Raw genomic sequence first — 14,179 nt, forward strand, 5'->3', positions numbered from 1 at the left:
CAATGTAACTGCAGACAGAGACAGGGCCTGTGAAGAAGGGAATTCAGGTTAAATGAAGTCGTAAGAATGGGCCTGATACAACAGGAGGCCTGTCTTTATAAGAGAGACGTCAAGAGAGCTCTGTCTGTCTGCAAAATGGGATGAGAACCCTCACCAGAGCCGGCCATGCTGGCACCCTGATCCAGGACTGCCAGAAACAAGTTTCACTTGTTCAAGCCTCCCCGTCTATGGTATTCTGCCATGGTAGCCTGAGCTGAATAACAGAGATTACCAGATTATTTTGGAAAGGGAATAATTTCTGATGTCAGGAAACATTTTCATATTGAGACATGCACATCTTACCAAAGCAGTCAATGCCACTGTCTGAAATCAATGACAGGTGCATCACCACTGCTTACTTTCTAATCATGATATCTGCTCAGAGCCAGAGCGGATCACACTGGGGAAACTCTTTAAAGAGCAATCAATATCCTGTCTGCTACTTACAAGTCTGGGCTGTAAAGAGTTTAAGGGATTTAGTGAAAAAATGACTAGCCTTCTAAGTGGAATAAGTCAGACAGAGAAAGGCAAACACTGATATCACTTATATGTGGAATCTAAAAAACACAACAAACTAGTGAATAAATCAAAAAAGAAATGTTTGGATAGAGAAAACACACTAGCGGCTGCCAGCAAGGAGAGGGAAGGGGGCAGGGGCAATACAGGTGTGAAAAGGGGGCTATTACGGGACTACTATATGAAATTGTGTGTGTAACTTCAGAAAACTGTAAAGCACTACAGAATTCAAAGAATCACTCATTCATTCAGTCAATCAACAGAATTACTAGCCTCAGAGTCAAAGTAGCTCTCAGGACCTACTTGGCCATTTAGGGACTATATAACTTTAGACAAAATATTTAAACTCGTATCATGTATGAAACGAGTCGCCAGTCCAGGTTCGATGCACGATACTGGATGCTTGGGGCTGGTGCAATGGGACGACCCAGAGGGATGGTATGGGGAGGGAGGAGATAGGAGGGTTCAGGATGGGGAACACATGTATACCTGTGGCGGATTCATTTCGATATTTGGCAAAACCAATACAATATTGTAAAGTTTAAAAATAAAATAAAATTAAAAAAAAATATTTAAACTCTTTTAATCTCAATTTCCTCCTTCATAACTGGAAGGTTGCTTTGGGGTTAAAAACATAATGGATTCAATTCAACAAATATCTGACTGCCTATTAGGTGCCAAACTAGTGTGCCACATGGCCCAGCAGATAACACGATGGGCACAACAGGGTGAGAGGATGAGGACCCAGGACCCCGGGAGGGGACCCCAAGGGCAGAGGACAGGGGAGTGTGGCCGCAGACAGGCAGCTGCCAGCATGCCGCCAGCTCGTGGCCATGGGGGCACACATACTGGGGTGCTGCAAGTACAGCTCTGCCTCATCCTCACTCTTTGGAGAAAAATCAGAAATACACATCTCCCAAATGTAAAACTGTCCAAACTCCAAAAGTAAAAATCACCCTGCAGACACGTGTATAGACACACACACACACCCACCTATAGGCTGAAATTCAAGTTCAGGCCAGCCGTTTGTGCCCTGTGGTCCTGAATGTGAAGCACTCAACACAATGGCTGGTGCAGCTGGTATTATCTACATCTTTCAGACTAACAACCTTAGCCTTTAAATAACTACTTGTCAGGCTCAGAAAGCTACGGGGTCAGTTAAACGACCCTCAATTCAAGAATCACAGAAGAGACTGTGTGTGGCACTACAGAGTACTGTAACCCAGCTGAGAAGACAAGTGTCCCTAAAGCAAGTCAATTGAGGCTTAAGGGATAAAGCAGTGCTCACCTCTACATACAATGATGTAGGTCCCAGTCTGGCTTCTGGCCACCCACAGGCTCACCTTGCAAAGGAACCCCAACAGCTCAGACCACTCAGGTAGCAAAAGATGAGGGCCCCAGGACGTGTCTATCACTTCACCTCTTTACACTACACCCAGATGTGAATGGCAGGAAACAGGCTCCCTACACAGCCTGAAACTCAAGGGGACACCTCACCCTCAGGGAAAAGGAGGGCCCCAGAAACTCCTGCAAGGCAAAAGTCACCCCATCCCCCATAGCCACCAACCCACCCACTTCTCAGGTGCTGGTCAAACCCTCACCAGGGACTTCACTCTCCCACCCGCCTGGCACCCAAGCACAGCCAGCCCAGCCCAGGGCCAACTGCAGAGAACATTGAGATCAATGCTGGTCCTCAGGCACTGCAAGATGCTTTCAGGCTTTGAAGACGCAGATCAAACTCCTCAGGAAAACAGACAGCAGATGGGTGGTGAGGGCCTGCAGATGGGATACCTCACTGCTTGAGGCCAGCTGGGCAGCTAATGAAGATATATCAGAGGTTTCCAGGCAGAACTGGAGTTTCCCCTATCTGGCAGAAAGTGAGAGTGAAGTTGCTTAGTCGTGTCGACTCTTTTTGACCCCATGGACTATAGCCTACCAGGGTCCTCTGTCCATGGGATTTTCCAGCAAGAATACTGGAGTGGATTTGCCATTTCCTTCTCCAATCTGGCGAGGGACGCCCTATTGAGCAAGTGTCTCAAGACTGCTGGCTGCCTTTGCCCTGTACTCCTAGGCAACAGACATAGGCCCTGTTCTGCAACCCACACCCCAAAGGGGGAAGCCCTGACTTCAGCTAGGAAGGTAACATCTCGTGAGTGTAAAGCCACCCCATCCTCCTGTCCCTCCCCCAAGATACAACTCTCAACCACGAGATACGACAGGAAACCTGAGGAAAGCTTCTGGAAAACGTCTCTCCACTTGGGGAAAGAAACGCAGGGAACACTATACCACAGGAGACCCGCAGGGAAAAGTGCACGTGGACTGAGCATTTAATGACATGGGGGAACGAGTCATTCTACAGGGGCAGGAAGCAACAGTGGTGTCAAGATTAGGTGGGGAGCCCGTTCCTTTTGGAGTAGTCAAGAACTAAATCACCTGATGTCTAAGACTTCCTTCAAAATCATCCATTCAATGCATTCTGCTTCCAAATGATGGGGTGGGGGAGCAAAAGTGATGAAAGTAAACTGGCCTTGAGAGGTCCGCTGCTGAGGCTGCGTGATGGCACAAGGGGGTGCAGTACAACCCTCTCTCCACTTTACCTAAATGTGAACCTTTCGATATAAAAAAGCTGAAAACACGACAGGGACAGAGGAGCACCACATTTTCATCTGCCAGGAGGGCCGGACACACATATAGCTGGACTACACCCGTGCCAGGCCTATGAGCAGAGCTGCAGAGAAGAAAGCTCTAGGGGTGGGCAGCCCAGCAGAAGACGAGGCACGCACAGGCCCGGGGACATCACACAACTGCTAACAAGCCCTGCAGCCTCCCTCCCTTGGGCCCCCTTTACAGGGGATAATACATTGTCCCCGCTGCTCTCCTGACTGAATTACTTTCAGCAGCCAAAAGCATTCTAAGCCACACAGAGCCTGTGTGTGGGGTCCACTCTGAGGAGCTGGGTCACTGTACAGTGAGACCACAATCAAAGGACTCACATCCTCTGGAGCAGGAGTGTCTACAGGGCTCACCTTAAAGTTAAATCCCACTGACGTGAGGAGCCACGTGCGGGACCATGCAGAGCCCTCTAACCACCCCCCCCCCACCCCACCCCACCCACACACACACATACCACCACCACCAAAGGACTGAGAGCTGGATGGAAGCTGACCATAATGCTAGGCACCCAGTGCAGTGACAGCACCAGGAAGATACAACTGTCCTCAACAGCCTGAGATGTCCACAACTAAGAGGGAAAAGCCATGCAAACAGCTCTGGAGAATCCACGCAGTCCTGGGATGATAAAGAGGAGACAGGGTAATCTGGACCTTGATGGTTTAGAGACTAGCAGGAAAGACGGACAAGAAAACGCAAGTAAAGTCAGGAGCACAAGCACATGGACAGACACCCCCAGGAGGAGGGACAACTTGGGGGGGTTGGTGTCGGGGGAGCAGGTGGCATCCCCAGGGGTGGCGATAAGGCCCTTGGGCCTGTGTGTCTGCACACACTCGCTCACGTACAGAGAAACCCTCCTCAGGTAGATGTGAACACACAGGCTCCTCGGATGCTCAGTGTGGGAAACTCAGTGTGGGAAACTCTGGCTACAGATGCTGTCTACTCCAGATGGCCAATGACTGCTCGCTAAACCCGGCCTCACCGACCCCCATTCTGTCTCCCAGGCCCAGCGTGAATACTCACATCACCTGTCAGACCAGAGTAAGCACCTGTGCTGCGCTTAGTGGCTTAGTTGTGTCTGACTCTTTGCAACAACATGGACTACAGCCTGCCAGGCTCCTCTGTCCATGGGATTCTCCAGGCAAGAATACTGGAGTGGATTGCCATGCCCTCCTCCAGGGGATCTTCCCAACCCAGGGACTGAACCCAGGTCTCCCACATTGTGGCAGATTCTTTACTGTCTGCTGCTGCCGCCACCAAGTTGCTTCAGTCGTATCTGACTCTGTGCGACCCCATAGATGGCAGCCCACCAGGCTCCTCTGTCCCTGGGATTCTCCAGGCAAGAATATTGGAGTGGGTTGCCATTTCTGTCTCCAACGCATGCATGCATGCTAAGTCGCTTCAGTCATGTCTGACTCTGTGCGACCCTGTGGACAGTGGCCCACCAGGCTCCTCTGTCCACGGGATTCTCTAGGCAAGAATACTGGAGTGGGCTGCCATTTCCTTCCCCCTTTACTTTCTGAGCCACCAGGTAAGCACGTGAGTGAGGAACAAAGCGCCTCAGCCAGCCCGGCTGGCGTTCCTGCTCTACAGAAGGACAGGACACCATGTAGCAGCAGTCACAGCCTCAGAGTATAGCCTGCAGAAATTATTTTTCCCACAGAAAACAAAGTAGAGACAAGACATTAAGGGGGCAAAAAGGCAAAACAGTTCATTTGGTAAGTTAGAATCTTTTTAAAAAGTAGATTCTGGTATTTTTAAATTAATGTTGCACAATAAAGCATAATTCAAAAAATAAAAATATCTGAAAATCACATTTCCAATGTCAAGTGTTCTCAATAAAGGTTGGGTAAAGGATGAATAGAAAGAAGAGAGTGGGTGCAGGCGAGAGAGACCAGCATAGCCCAGCATCGAGCAGGAATGGGCAGCACAGCAGAGCCCCAGAAAGGAGGCAGGAATGTAGGGATAAAGGGCAGAGACATGGAAGGAGGAGAGGGCAGGAAGTGTTCAGACCCTGGGCCCTCGGAGCTGAGCTGGGGGCAGCGAGAGGAATGCAGACTTGTCCATGGAGTGCACTTCAGTTGCTGCCAGTCAAGGCTGAAACTGAGACGTTGTTCCCAGAGTACATTCGACCCCTGGACAAGGCGGGGGTCAGGGCGCCAACCCTCCACGCATGCGTGGTTCAGCCTCCTTGGATCCAGATTACCAGGGTCCATGCAGTATAGCAGTGTATCCTATGAACCTCAGCCTGAAGGTGGACCTGTGTGCTCTGAACCCATACTGTTCAAGGGTCAAAGTGTACACTTCTGTAAGTCACTGTCCCACGTTAAGCCCCTTTATCTAAGCGGCTGTGTGAACTAAGGCGACAGCCAGGGCCCTTGATGACACTAGGAGTGACCTAGAGAGGAACAGTGCTTCTGAGCTGGGCTCACCGCTCACCAACACCGCCCCCACCTGCCCTGACACTAGGGAAGTGGTATTTTGCTGTTTTTCAGTTTTTGTTTTAATTTACATAAAACATCAATGGGGCACCAGTGTGGCCACCACCCAAAGCGAAACATGGCACCTTTCCATCACCTCTGAGAAGTGCCCCCATGCCCTGTACAGCCCACCTCTCCCTCTCTGGGAGGGGGTCACTGCTCCCTCCCCCATGCCCACCTCTCTGGCTACACAGATGGTGACCACAGTGTCCTTCTCTTGGAGGCTGGTCTGGATGATGTCACTTTACAGGCTAATGGGGGTCCCATCCCGACCTGGAGAGAAGAGCAGAGTGGCTCCCAGGTCTACCCAAGACACCAGATATTGGGCACTACTGGGCACTAACCCAATAATTGCAACCCACACATCACCAAAATGCACCTTCACTCTGTGAAACCAACGATTTTCCTTTCTTGCTAAATACACTCACCTGGCTGTTGGGATCTCCTAGTAGGTTACATATATGTGGCACGATCTTGCTTAGTGTTAACGTATGAGCTCCAGAGCTGAAAACAAAAGGAATGCTTTACTGGTGGTGAAAACAGAAGACAGAAGGCCACCTCCCCTACCCCCACCACTATCTCTCACCAAGGCTCACTCCTTATCCTCCCTTACGTGCTTCCAAAATAAACACATGCCCAAAAGCCCTCTGCACAGAGTCCAAGACTGTGAGTGCGTCTCACAAGTCTCCCCTGCACTTGGTGTCCCTCCAAGCCGAAGCCGGAGCCTGGCCCAGTGGGGTTCCACCGTGCTGGCATCACTATTTGTCCCATGATGGTTCCTACTCTGCCTGACTCACTGTGCTACCAGGCAGGTCCCTGGAGCCCTCCGCTAACCCTCTCCCTCTCCCTGCAGCGTTTGCAGTTCTCTGCTACAACAGACCGTTACATCAGGTAATGACCGCTTGATGAAAACGCTGCAACGAACGGCTGAGAGGACACTGCCCTGTTGAAGAATAACTAAGCTACTGGCAACTGTTCACCACCATAAGCGCAGCCACAGACATGCTCTCTCAATACAACTCTCTTTGACTACCCTCGGATTACTCCCTTAGGATAAATAAGTGAAACAATTGTTATCAAAGGCTAGAAACATTTTTTAAAAGCTTCAGACATACGCCATAATTAATGACCCTGAAAAATCTAGCACATTAAGAGGGGAAAGAATCTACCAAGTAATGTAAACATTACACTATCCATTTTGTTTTTAAAAAAATAATAAAACTCTAAAGTCTGGAACAAAATGCTACATGTTAACAGTGATTATCTGAAGGTAGCAGAATTATAGACAATGATCACTTTCTTCTTCATGCAGATTTTCTGTGACATATACAGTAATACTTTCATAATCAGGAAAGGTGATCTGTAATTTTTAATTTTAAAACGTCAACAGTCATTAAGGAAGCAAAACCACAATGACATGGACTACTTGCATACCAAAATGGTTAAAATTAAAGACAGTGATAACATTCAACGCTAGTTTCTGAAGAAACTACATCATTCAACCACTGACAGTGGGAATGTATAACAGTACAGACAACTATAGAAAATAGCTAAGAGCTTCTCTTAAAAACTAAAAACAAACTTGATAAATGATCCAGCAATTGCACTCTCGGGCACTCACCCAAAATAAATGATAACTTCTGTTCAGGCAGAAACTGGTACATGTATTTATAACAGTTTTATTTATAATAACCCAAAACTGGAAGTATTCAACAGGTAAATGGTTAAATACATTATGATACATCTATACCGGGGAATTCTACTTGGCAATAAAAAGCAATGAACTGTTCAGCCACAGCACATATACAATCTCAAGGGAATTATGCTGTGAGGAAAACAAACAAAGTTGATCTCAAAGGGTCACATTCTGTGTGATTCCATTCATATAACATTCTTAATAAAATCTCAGAGCTGGAGAACAGGTGACTGGCTGGCAGACGTTGGGGACTGGCTAGAACAGCAATGTGAGAGGGCTGGGGTGAGGTACAGGTCTGCCCATGAACGTGGCAGCGAGTTATCTGGAGCTGCACTCATGACAGAGTTGGGCACACACAGAACACACGTGTGTCACTGGAGGAACCTGAACAAGCTCATATCAACACCGACTTCCTGGTCTGGACCCTGCACTACAGACTCGCAAGACAGTGGGTGGGTACGAGGCACCTCCCAGGACACTTCTCTACATCTTCCTATAAATATACGATGATTTCAAAGTTAAAAGTTACAAACACAAAAGCTTGGCCAAGGAAGCCCTCAGGCCCCACCCAGACTTACGCGTTGAGGGTGGCCACGAGGCAGAGACACGTGCCTTCCCGGGTGCGAAAGTTCTTGTGCTTGAAGCCGCCCAGCATCCGGTCCCACACGTACTGCAGACAGCAGAGGTAAGGGGGGGAGAGGAGAGGAGGAGGCTGCTGCAGCCCATCCAAGCCAGGGGCCCCCAGGGCAGGAACCTCACAACAGGTGCCATATCCCTCCCCGCTTCCACTAGCCCTCTGGGGAGCTTTTTGGAAAATGGTAGCATAGGTTTCTATACCAAGCTAAAACCTTTCAAAATACATTCCTTTATGTAATTGCATTTAATTTTCCCGACAACCCTGAAAAAGAGGTGGGACTGTCCTCAGTTACTGGGTGAGGAAAATGAAGCAGAAGAGGCTGGGTGACTTACCAAAGGTCACTTACTCAACGCTGCTCTCTTGGCCAGAAGAGCTGTGCCCACCCCTGTGCTAACCTGCTCTGCTTCCCAAATTAGTCTAGGTTTTACCTTCCCTGGGAAAGTTTCTCTTCACACTGTCTCACCCTGCCCCACCCCCCAACAATGGTCTGCTGGATAGGTAAGACAGAGCTGTATCCCTGGCTGTCTGTCCCAGCAGCCCAGCTCACCAGCAGACATGGGCCAGGGCTGCAGCCAGGCTGCTGATGGCCCTGACATCACAGCTGCATCTTTTCAGAGACACAAAGAGTCAATTACATAAATGAGCTTGAGTCTAAGAAATTAAACCAAGCACTCCATACCCATGTTAAGTTCACTAGTTTATTCAAAGGCACACCCTCTGTAAATATCCTATGGGGGGAAAGTGGGGCTAGATGAAATACCATAATTTTTTTTTCTCTGAAACCCATGGACATTTTGCAGGAACACCCCAGTCTCACCTGGGGATTAGCAGCCTGATCCATGATCTTCAGCAGCAGGGCCTGGTCTTGCTCCCTCACAGAGTCTTTAGCATCTCCCAGTCTGTCTATTAAACTCGGCAGCACTGGAAATTAAAATGCAACTTGATCAAATGAAAACATACTCTGGTGGCCTGAAGTCCCCAACTGTGGGTATTTCAATTAACAAGATATCTCAAAATCCTGACCTAAATGATGCATATCACTCTATGATGCACATCAAGCACCAACCCCTATAAATCTCCTCCTGCTCAAATTCATGGGAGCTACAATGAGAATTTGCAAAAATCCTTTGCATGGACACTCTATTTGTCTTCTTCCTTATGCCACCTTCCTCTGGGAAGTTCCCAATGTGTTTCTAAGCTGCTGGAATGTTATTAAAATGGATGTCGATGGACGACCTAGGCAGGAAAGAGTCAACACAAAAGGAAATCCAGGTAAGAGAGAGAGGCCCCAGTGCATCTGCTTGGGGGTGGAAGAACAGACACTTAAGGCTCAGTCTGCTTTTCATTTTACATAACATCTCTGCATGCTCATCAGACAGAATGCAGCTCTCTGCCTGCCCTTCCTCCCCACAGCTTGGGTGGGCTATCGCTGCTGTTCCAAGGGCACTTGGATGTCAGAGGTCAACTCACTTTGCTTCTTCTAAAAGTCTATTAGAAATTTCTTTTACAGAAAATAACCCTGAACAATTCATCTAATTTGGTATTAAGTAATCAAGTTAATAAAAGTAAGAGGGATTTTTATTTGCGGATACACGGTTTATGGCAGAGTGGGAAGAGCTCATGACTTTACCTAAACGTGCACATTGACCAGAAAGTTAACAGAAATTCACAAATATATGTGTACCTGTTGTAACGAGAAATGCTAAAAGGAAAGGGTTAGGGCTTGTTTTGTTATTATGAATGCCCAGAGATTGGGAATAAAATCGTCTCTTAACCTTTGAAACCTGATGTTATTTTTATTTCATTATTCTGACACTATTTTCCCTTCAAAATAAAAGTGGTCGTTTACCACACACTTGAAATGACACTGACAACCAAAGTGAAAACGGTCGTAGTAACAATAAACTGTTTAAAAATACAGCTGCGTCGGATCTCTAAGACTCTCAAAGAGAAAAGGCAATGGCTCTCCAAGAGAAGGGTCAGAGGCAAACAGGGTTTGGTTGGCACCACAGCATGATGGCTAATTGGCATAAGAAATAAAAGTAATAGCTAGTACTAGAACAGGAAGATGGAAAAAGACAGCAGAAAGGTATGGAAAGGGGGCGGGGGTTGGGGGGGATGCCAGCAGGTGCGCGGAGGCGGCAGATCCAGGCGTGCCCACGAGGGGAGCAAGGGCAGCGGTGCAGCATCTACACATGCAGGAGGAGGTGGGGGCGAGCCGGGGAGAGGGGGGCTAGAAAGAAAAGGTGGGGGGCTGAACGAGGGCTGGCTATGGGGTGGGTACAGCCACGTGCAGGGTGTGGGGAGACCCAGTGAAGGCCGAGATGGGAGGAGGAGAGAGCTCACCTGTACCGATCTGCGCCTTGAACCGATCCTGCAGCCGGGTGACCAGCGCGGACAGGATGTCCATGCCCAGGAGAACCACCTGCAACAACAAACAGCGGGCTCTCGTCAGCGGCCCACGCGGGCTCGGCGCCCTCGCCCGCCAGTTGCAGGCACGCCCCCGCATCTCTGGCTCAGACGCAGCCCGGGAGCCCGAGCGAGCGCCGACCCGAGGGTGAAGGTGGGTATCAGGAAGAGGGCCGCTCTTGTCCGAAGGGGCGGTTTACAGAGCTAACACCAGAGTCTTCTGCTAGACGCTACTCAAACACCGACACCGCGAGCCGGCTCCGAACGCCAGCCCAGGAAGGCGGGAGCTCCCGCCGAGGCCCCGCCCCGTCAGGGCGCGCGTATGCAAATCAGCTCGCGGCCGGCGCGTAGCCTTCTGGGTACCACTGAACGGCCTCTTTGTGACCTTCCGAGCCTCCGAAAACAAAGTTTTGGGGCGAGCTTCGGAAGCCGTGATCAGCGGAGGTTCACCGGCTGCCGGGCGGCTGCGGCGGCACTGGTGAATTGGTCGCCACAAGCTTACCCAGTGTTGGCGCCTGCTACTCGCGCCTCGCGCGAAGCTTCTACCAACCATCCTTTTCTTGGGGTTGCGCTACTGTCCGATGAACGCTTAGTGAGGACAGTACTGCTAACACCTATACAACACGCCCGCACCGGCTAAAGCGCAGCTTTATCACGGTGCAATTTTTGGAAAAAAGAAAAATCTCTTTTTCCACGATTTGTTTGTTATAAAGACAGTTTCTTAAAATGTGAGCTGTAGTACTAGTAAGAAAATCCCTAGGTGGCGCTTCGAGCTGACAGAACAGAGTTCTGAGTTTTCACAACCCACACGCTTTCCCAATGAAAAACTAGCTAAATCCTTATTGTTTCTTTGTCTCCTTCTGGCGCCCGGATTGCAGAAGTTGTTAGTAGCCTCCAGTACTCCTAATCTTGAGAATCCAGTAGACAAAAGAGCCTAGCTGACTACATATAGTCCGTGGAATTACAGAGTCGGACACCACTGAGCAAGTAACACACCGCACGGGACACGTGCTCGCACCTAATTGTAAAAGAACACAGGTACCGTACTGTGATTTCCCTGCTGGCTCAAACGGTACAGGCTCTGCCTACAGTGCGGGAGACACTGGTTCGATCCCTGGGTCAGAAAGATCCTCCGGAGAAGGCAATGACACCGCCTGGAAAATCCCCTGGGCGGAGGAGCATGGTAGGCTACAGTCCATGGGGTCGCAGAGTCGGACACAACTGAGCGACTTCACTTTCACTTTCAGTTGTGTTCTCTTTTACACAGTAACGTGATTCTTAACCCCCCCACCCCGCCAACTCGTCCTTGTGCGACAAGTAAAAACAGCAGGCTTTTCTATTCAGCTTTAAAGTCACTGTTTCAAAACAAAGGAATCAAAATTTGCCCAATAATAACCGCAATACACATACTGTCCTTCTAAGGGATTGGTGACTTAAAGATATTAAAAGGGCATAATTTTTAAGTTTTTGTATAAAGAGAGCATTGTTTTGTTACAGGTTTTTTTTAAAGCCTATAACAGTAAAAAAAAAACAAACAAACAAAAAAAAAAACACTTTAATGACTTCATTTATGAGCTACAGAAGATGAGGAATCACACATTCATTTCCTTCCAAAGCTCTAAAGAGTAGGGGGAGTAGCTAAAGAGTAGGAGGAGTAATAGTACAGTGGGAAAAGCTTGACAAAGGGTATTGGTACCTCAGCCAGATCATCAAGGTCAACATCAACAACCAATCAGGCTGGAGGTGTGTATGCTTGGTATGTGATAAACCGGGGCTTTAGGTCTGTGATCCTTAGCTTGAAGACCCACAAGCCCAGTCTAATAACAATATCAGATTCCCATAGAGGGACAGCCTACAAAATATCTTACCAATACATCTCAAAACCCTCAAAGTCAGCAAAAAGAAGGAAAGTTAAATTTCCTTCTTCCTTGTCACTGCCAAGAGAAGCCTAGGAGACAATTAGATAGAGTATGAGCTTCCTAGGTCATGCCTGCCAATGCAAGAGATGCAGGTTAGATTTCCGGGTTGAGAAGATTCCCTGAAGGAGGAAATGGCAACCCACTTCAGTCTTCTTGCCTGGGAAATCCCATGGTGGGCTACAGTCCAGGGGGGTCACAAAAGAGTTGTACATGACTTAGCAACCAAAACAACAAATCCTAGATGGAAGCCTAGAATAGACAACGGACATTAGATAAAATTTTAAAAGATTTGACTAAACTACGGACTTCAGTTAATCACAACCTATCAATATTGCTTTATTAACAATGATATATGATGGGGAGGCTCGATGTGGGATAGATACATTGGGGACTCTACTACCTTTGCAATTTTTCCGTAAATCCAAAACTGTCCTAAAAATTTAAGTTTATTTTTTCAAAAAAAGAGCAAACTCTCAATTATTAGGAACTGGCTTTTCCCTGATGAAATCCTAAGCATGTGTCTGGGTGCACCACCAGTTGGAGGGGGGAGTGCTATTCATTACAGAAATATTAATAACGGGCTTCAGTTCTCACCACATCCCTTCAGAACTCCCACAAGACTGTGATGTAAGAGGACTATGGTCTTTTCAAATATGACAGCCCATGTCAGTTTACCCACTTGTGGAATTCGGGAAAACAAACTTTAAACTTTTTCAAGATGGAGGTTTACTGGCAGGTCTGAGCAGAGCAGGCCTGACTAAATCCTAGGCAGCAACGTTCCCCAAAATTCCCACCCAAACAGACTGGGGGCGTCCAGAGACTGCTCCGGAAGACAAGGCTGATGGATGCAGCAAGCCCCAGGGACCTGGGATGGAGAGGGCAGAGCACAGTCCCAGGCACCTTCACAGAAAAACAAATCACCCCACATACACTTGTCTACTTCACCCTTAGTCACGGCCCCAGTGGGGGCAGGAAAGGAGAGCCAACCCACAAATGTTTATCTTCACAGTTCAGGCCCTTCTTCTACATTCTCATTTCCCTACTGAAGAAAGGGAGAGATGAACAAAGTCATTGCTCAGAAGACAACTCTAATTAGGAGCTGTGAAGCCTCTCTGTGCCTCAGTTTTCTGACCTGTTAAATGGGGACACAGTAACAGCTACAGTGAAGGTCACTGTGTGCACATGAAGTGCTTGAAATAGTGCTTGGTGCATGGAAAGGGCCAGATGACCCACATGATAGTTGTTAGCCCCAAACCATGGTCACTGCCAGTGCAGGGGCCAAATGTACTGATTCAGATCAACGGAGGCCACGCCTAGGATTCCTGGGGAGAGGGCCTGGGCTGGCAGGGGAGGTTTTCAGGAGGGCTTGCACTGCACAAGGCTAATAAGCTGTGAAGAATTGGCCTCACACCAAAGGAAGAGAAGACCTCCCAGCAGAGAGAAGAGTGAGGCGTGAAGGTGGGAAGAGTGGAACAGCTGGAGCCTGAGGACTTGGGAGGGGGCAGGGGAAGCAGCTCCAGAAGGGCCTCAGACGCGTCTTAAATACAGTGCAGGAGCAAAAGAAGAGCTGCAATGTACAGCAGGGAGTGCCAGGGCACTGTGCCCACCATGGGAAGATGGCCAGGCAGAGAGAGGGTCAGCTCACACCTCTCACTCTATCCATAGTTTTCACTAAACCAGCAATCCTGCATGACCCTTGTCTCCTTCAATATTCGATCTAATTTTAAGTTTATGTTTGTGTCCCCAGCTAAATGTCCTTGAATGTAAGGAATACCATGCCTGGTATTTCCTTGAAACTTCCCTAATGCACAGC

General features: G+C 48.4%; 1 protein-coding gene and 1 non-coding gene across 16 annotated transcripts in view; one reads left to right on the top strand and one right to left on the bottom strand.

Annotated features, from left to right (window-relative positions):
* Window positions 1–14,179, bottom strand: part of CLASP1 (cytoplasmic linker associated protein 1) — a 273,403-nt gene that overhangs the window by 164,067 nt on the left and 95,157 nt on the right. For all 15 annotated transcript variants that reach the window (XM_070769105.1, XM_070769110.1, XM_070769114.1 and 12 more), the window contains exons 3-6: window positions 10,385–10,463; window positions 8,856–8,959; window positions 7,980–8,071; window positions 6,134–6,209 (exon numbers count right to left, since the gene is read on the bottom strand). In XM_070769105.1, coding sequence (XP_070625206.1) covers window positions 6,134–6,209; window positions 7,980–8,071; window positions 8,856–8,959; window positions 10,385–10,463 — 351 coding nt within the window. The remainder of the gene's footprint in view (window positions 1–6,133; window positions 6,210–7,979; window positions 8,072–8,855; window positions 8,960–10,384; window positions 10,464–14,179) is intronic.
* On the top strand, window positions 10,996–11,121 carry LOC139179256 (U4atac minor spliceosomal RNA). The gene has a single exon (XR_011563650.1). It is a non-coding gene; the product is annotated as a U4atac minor spliceosomal RNA (small nuclear RNA).

Source organism: Bos indicus, chromosome 2, assembly GCF_029378745.1.
Source record: "Bos indicus isolate NIAB-ARS_2022 breed Sahiwal x Tharparkar chromosome 2, NIAB-ARS_B.indTharparkar_mat_pri_1.0, whole genome shotgun sequence".
NCBI lineage: Eukaryota > Metazoa > Chordata > Mammalia > Artiodactyla > Bovidae > Bos > Bos indicus.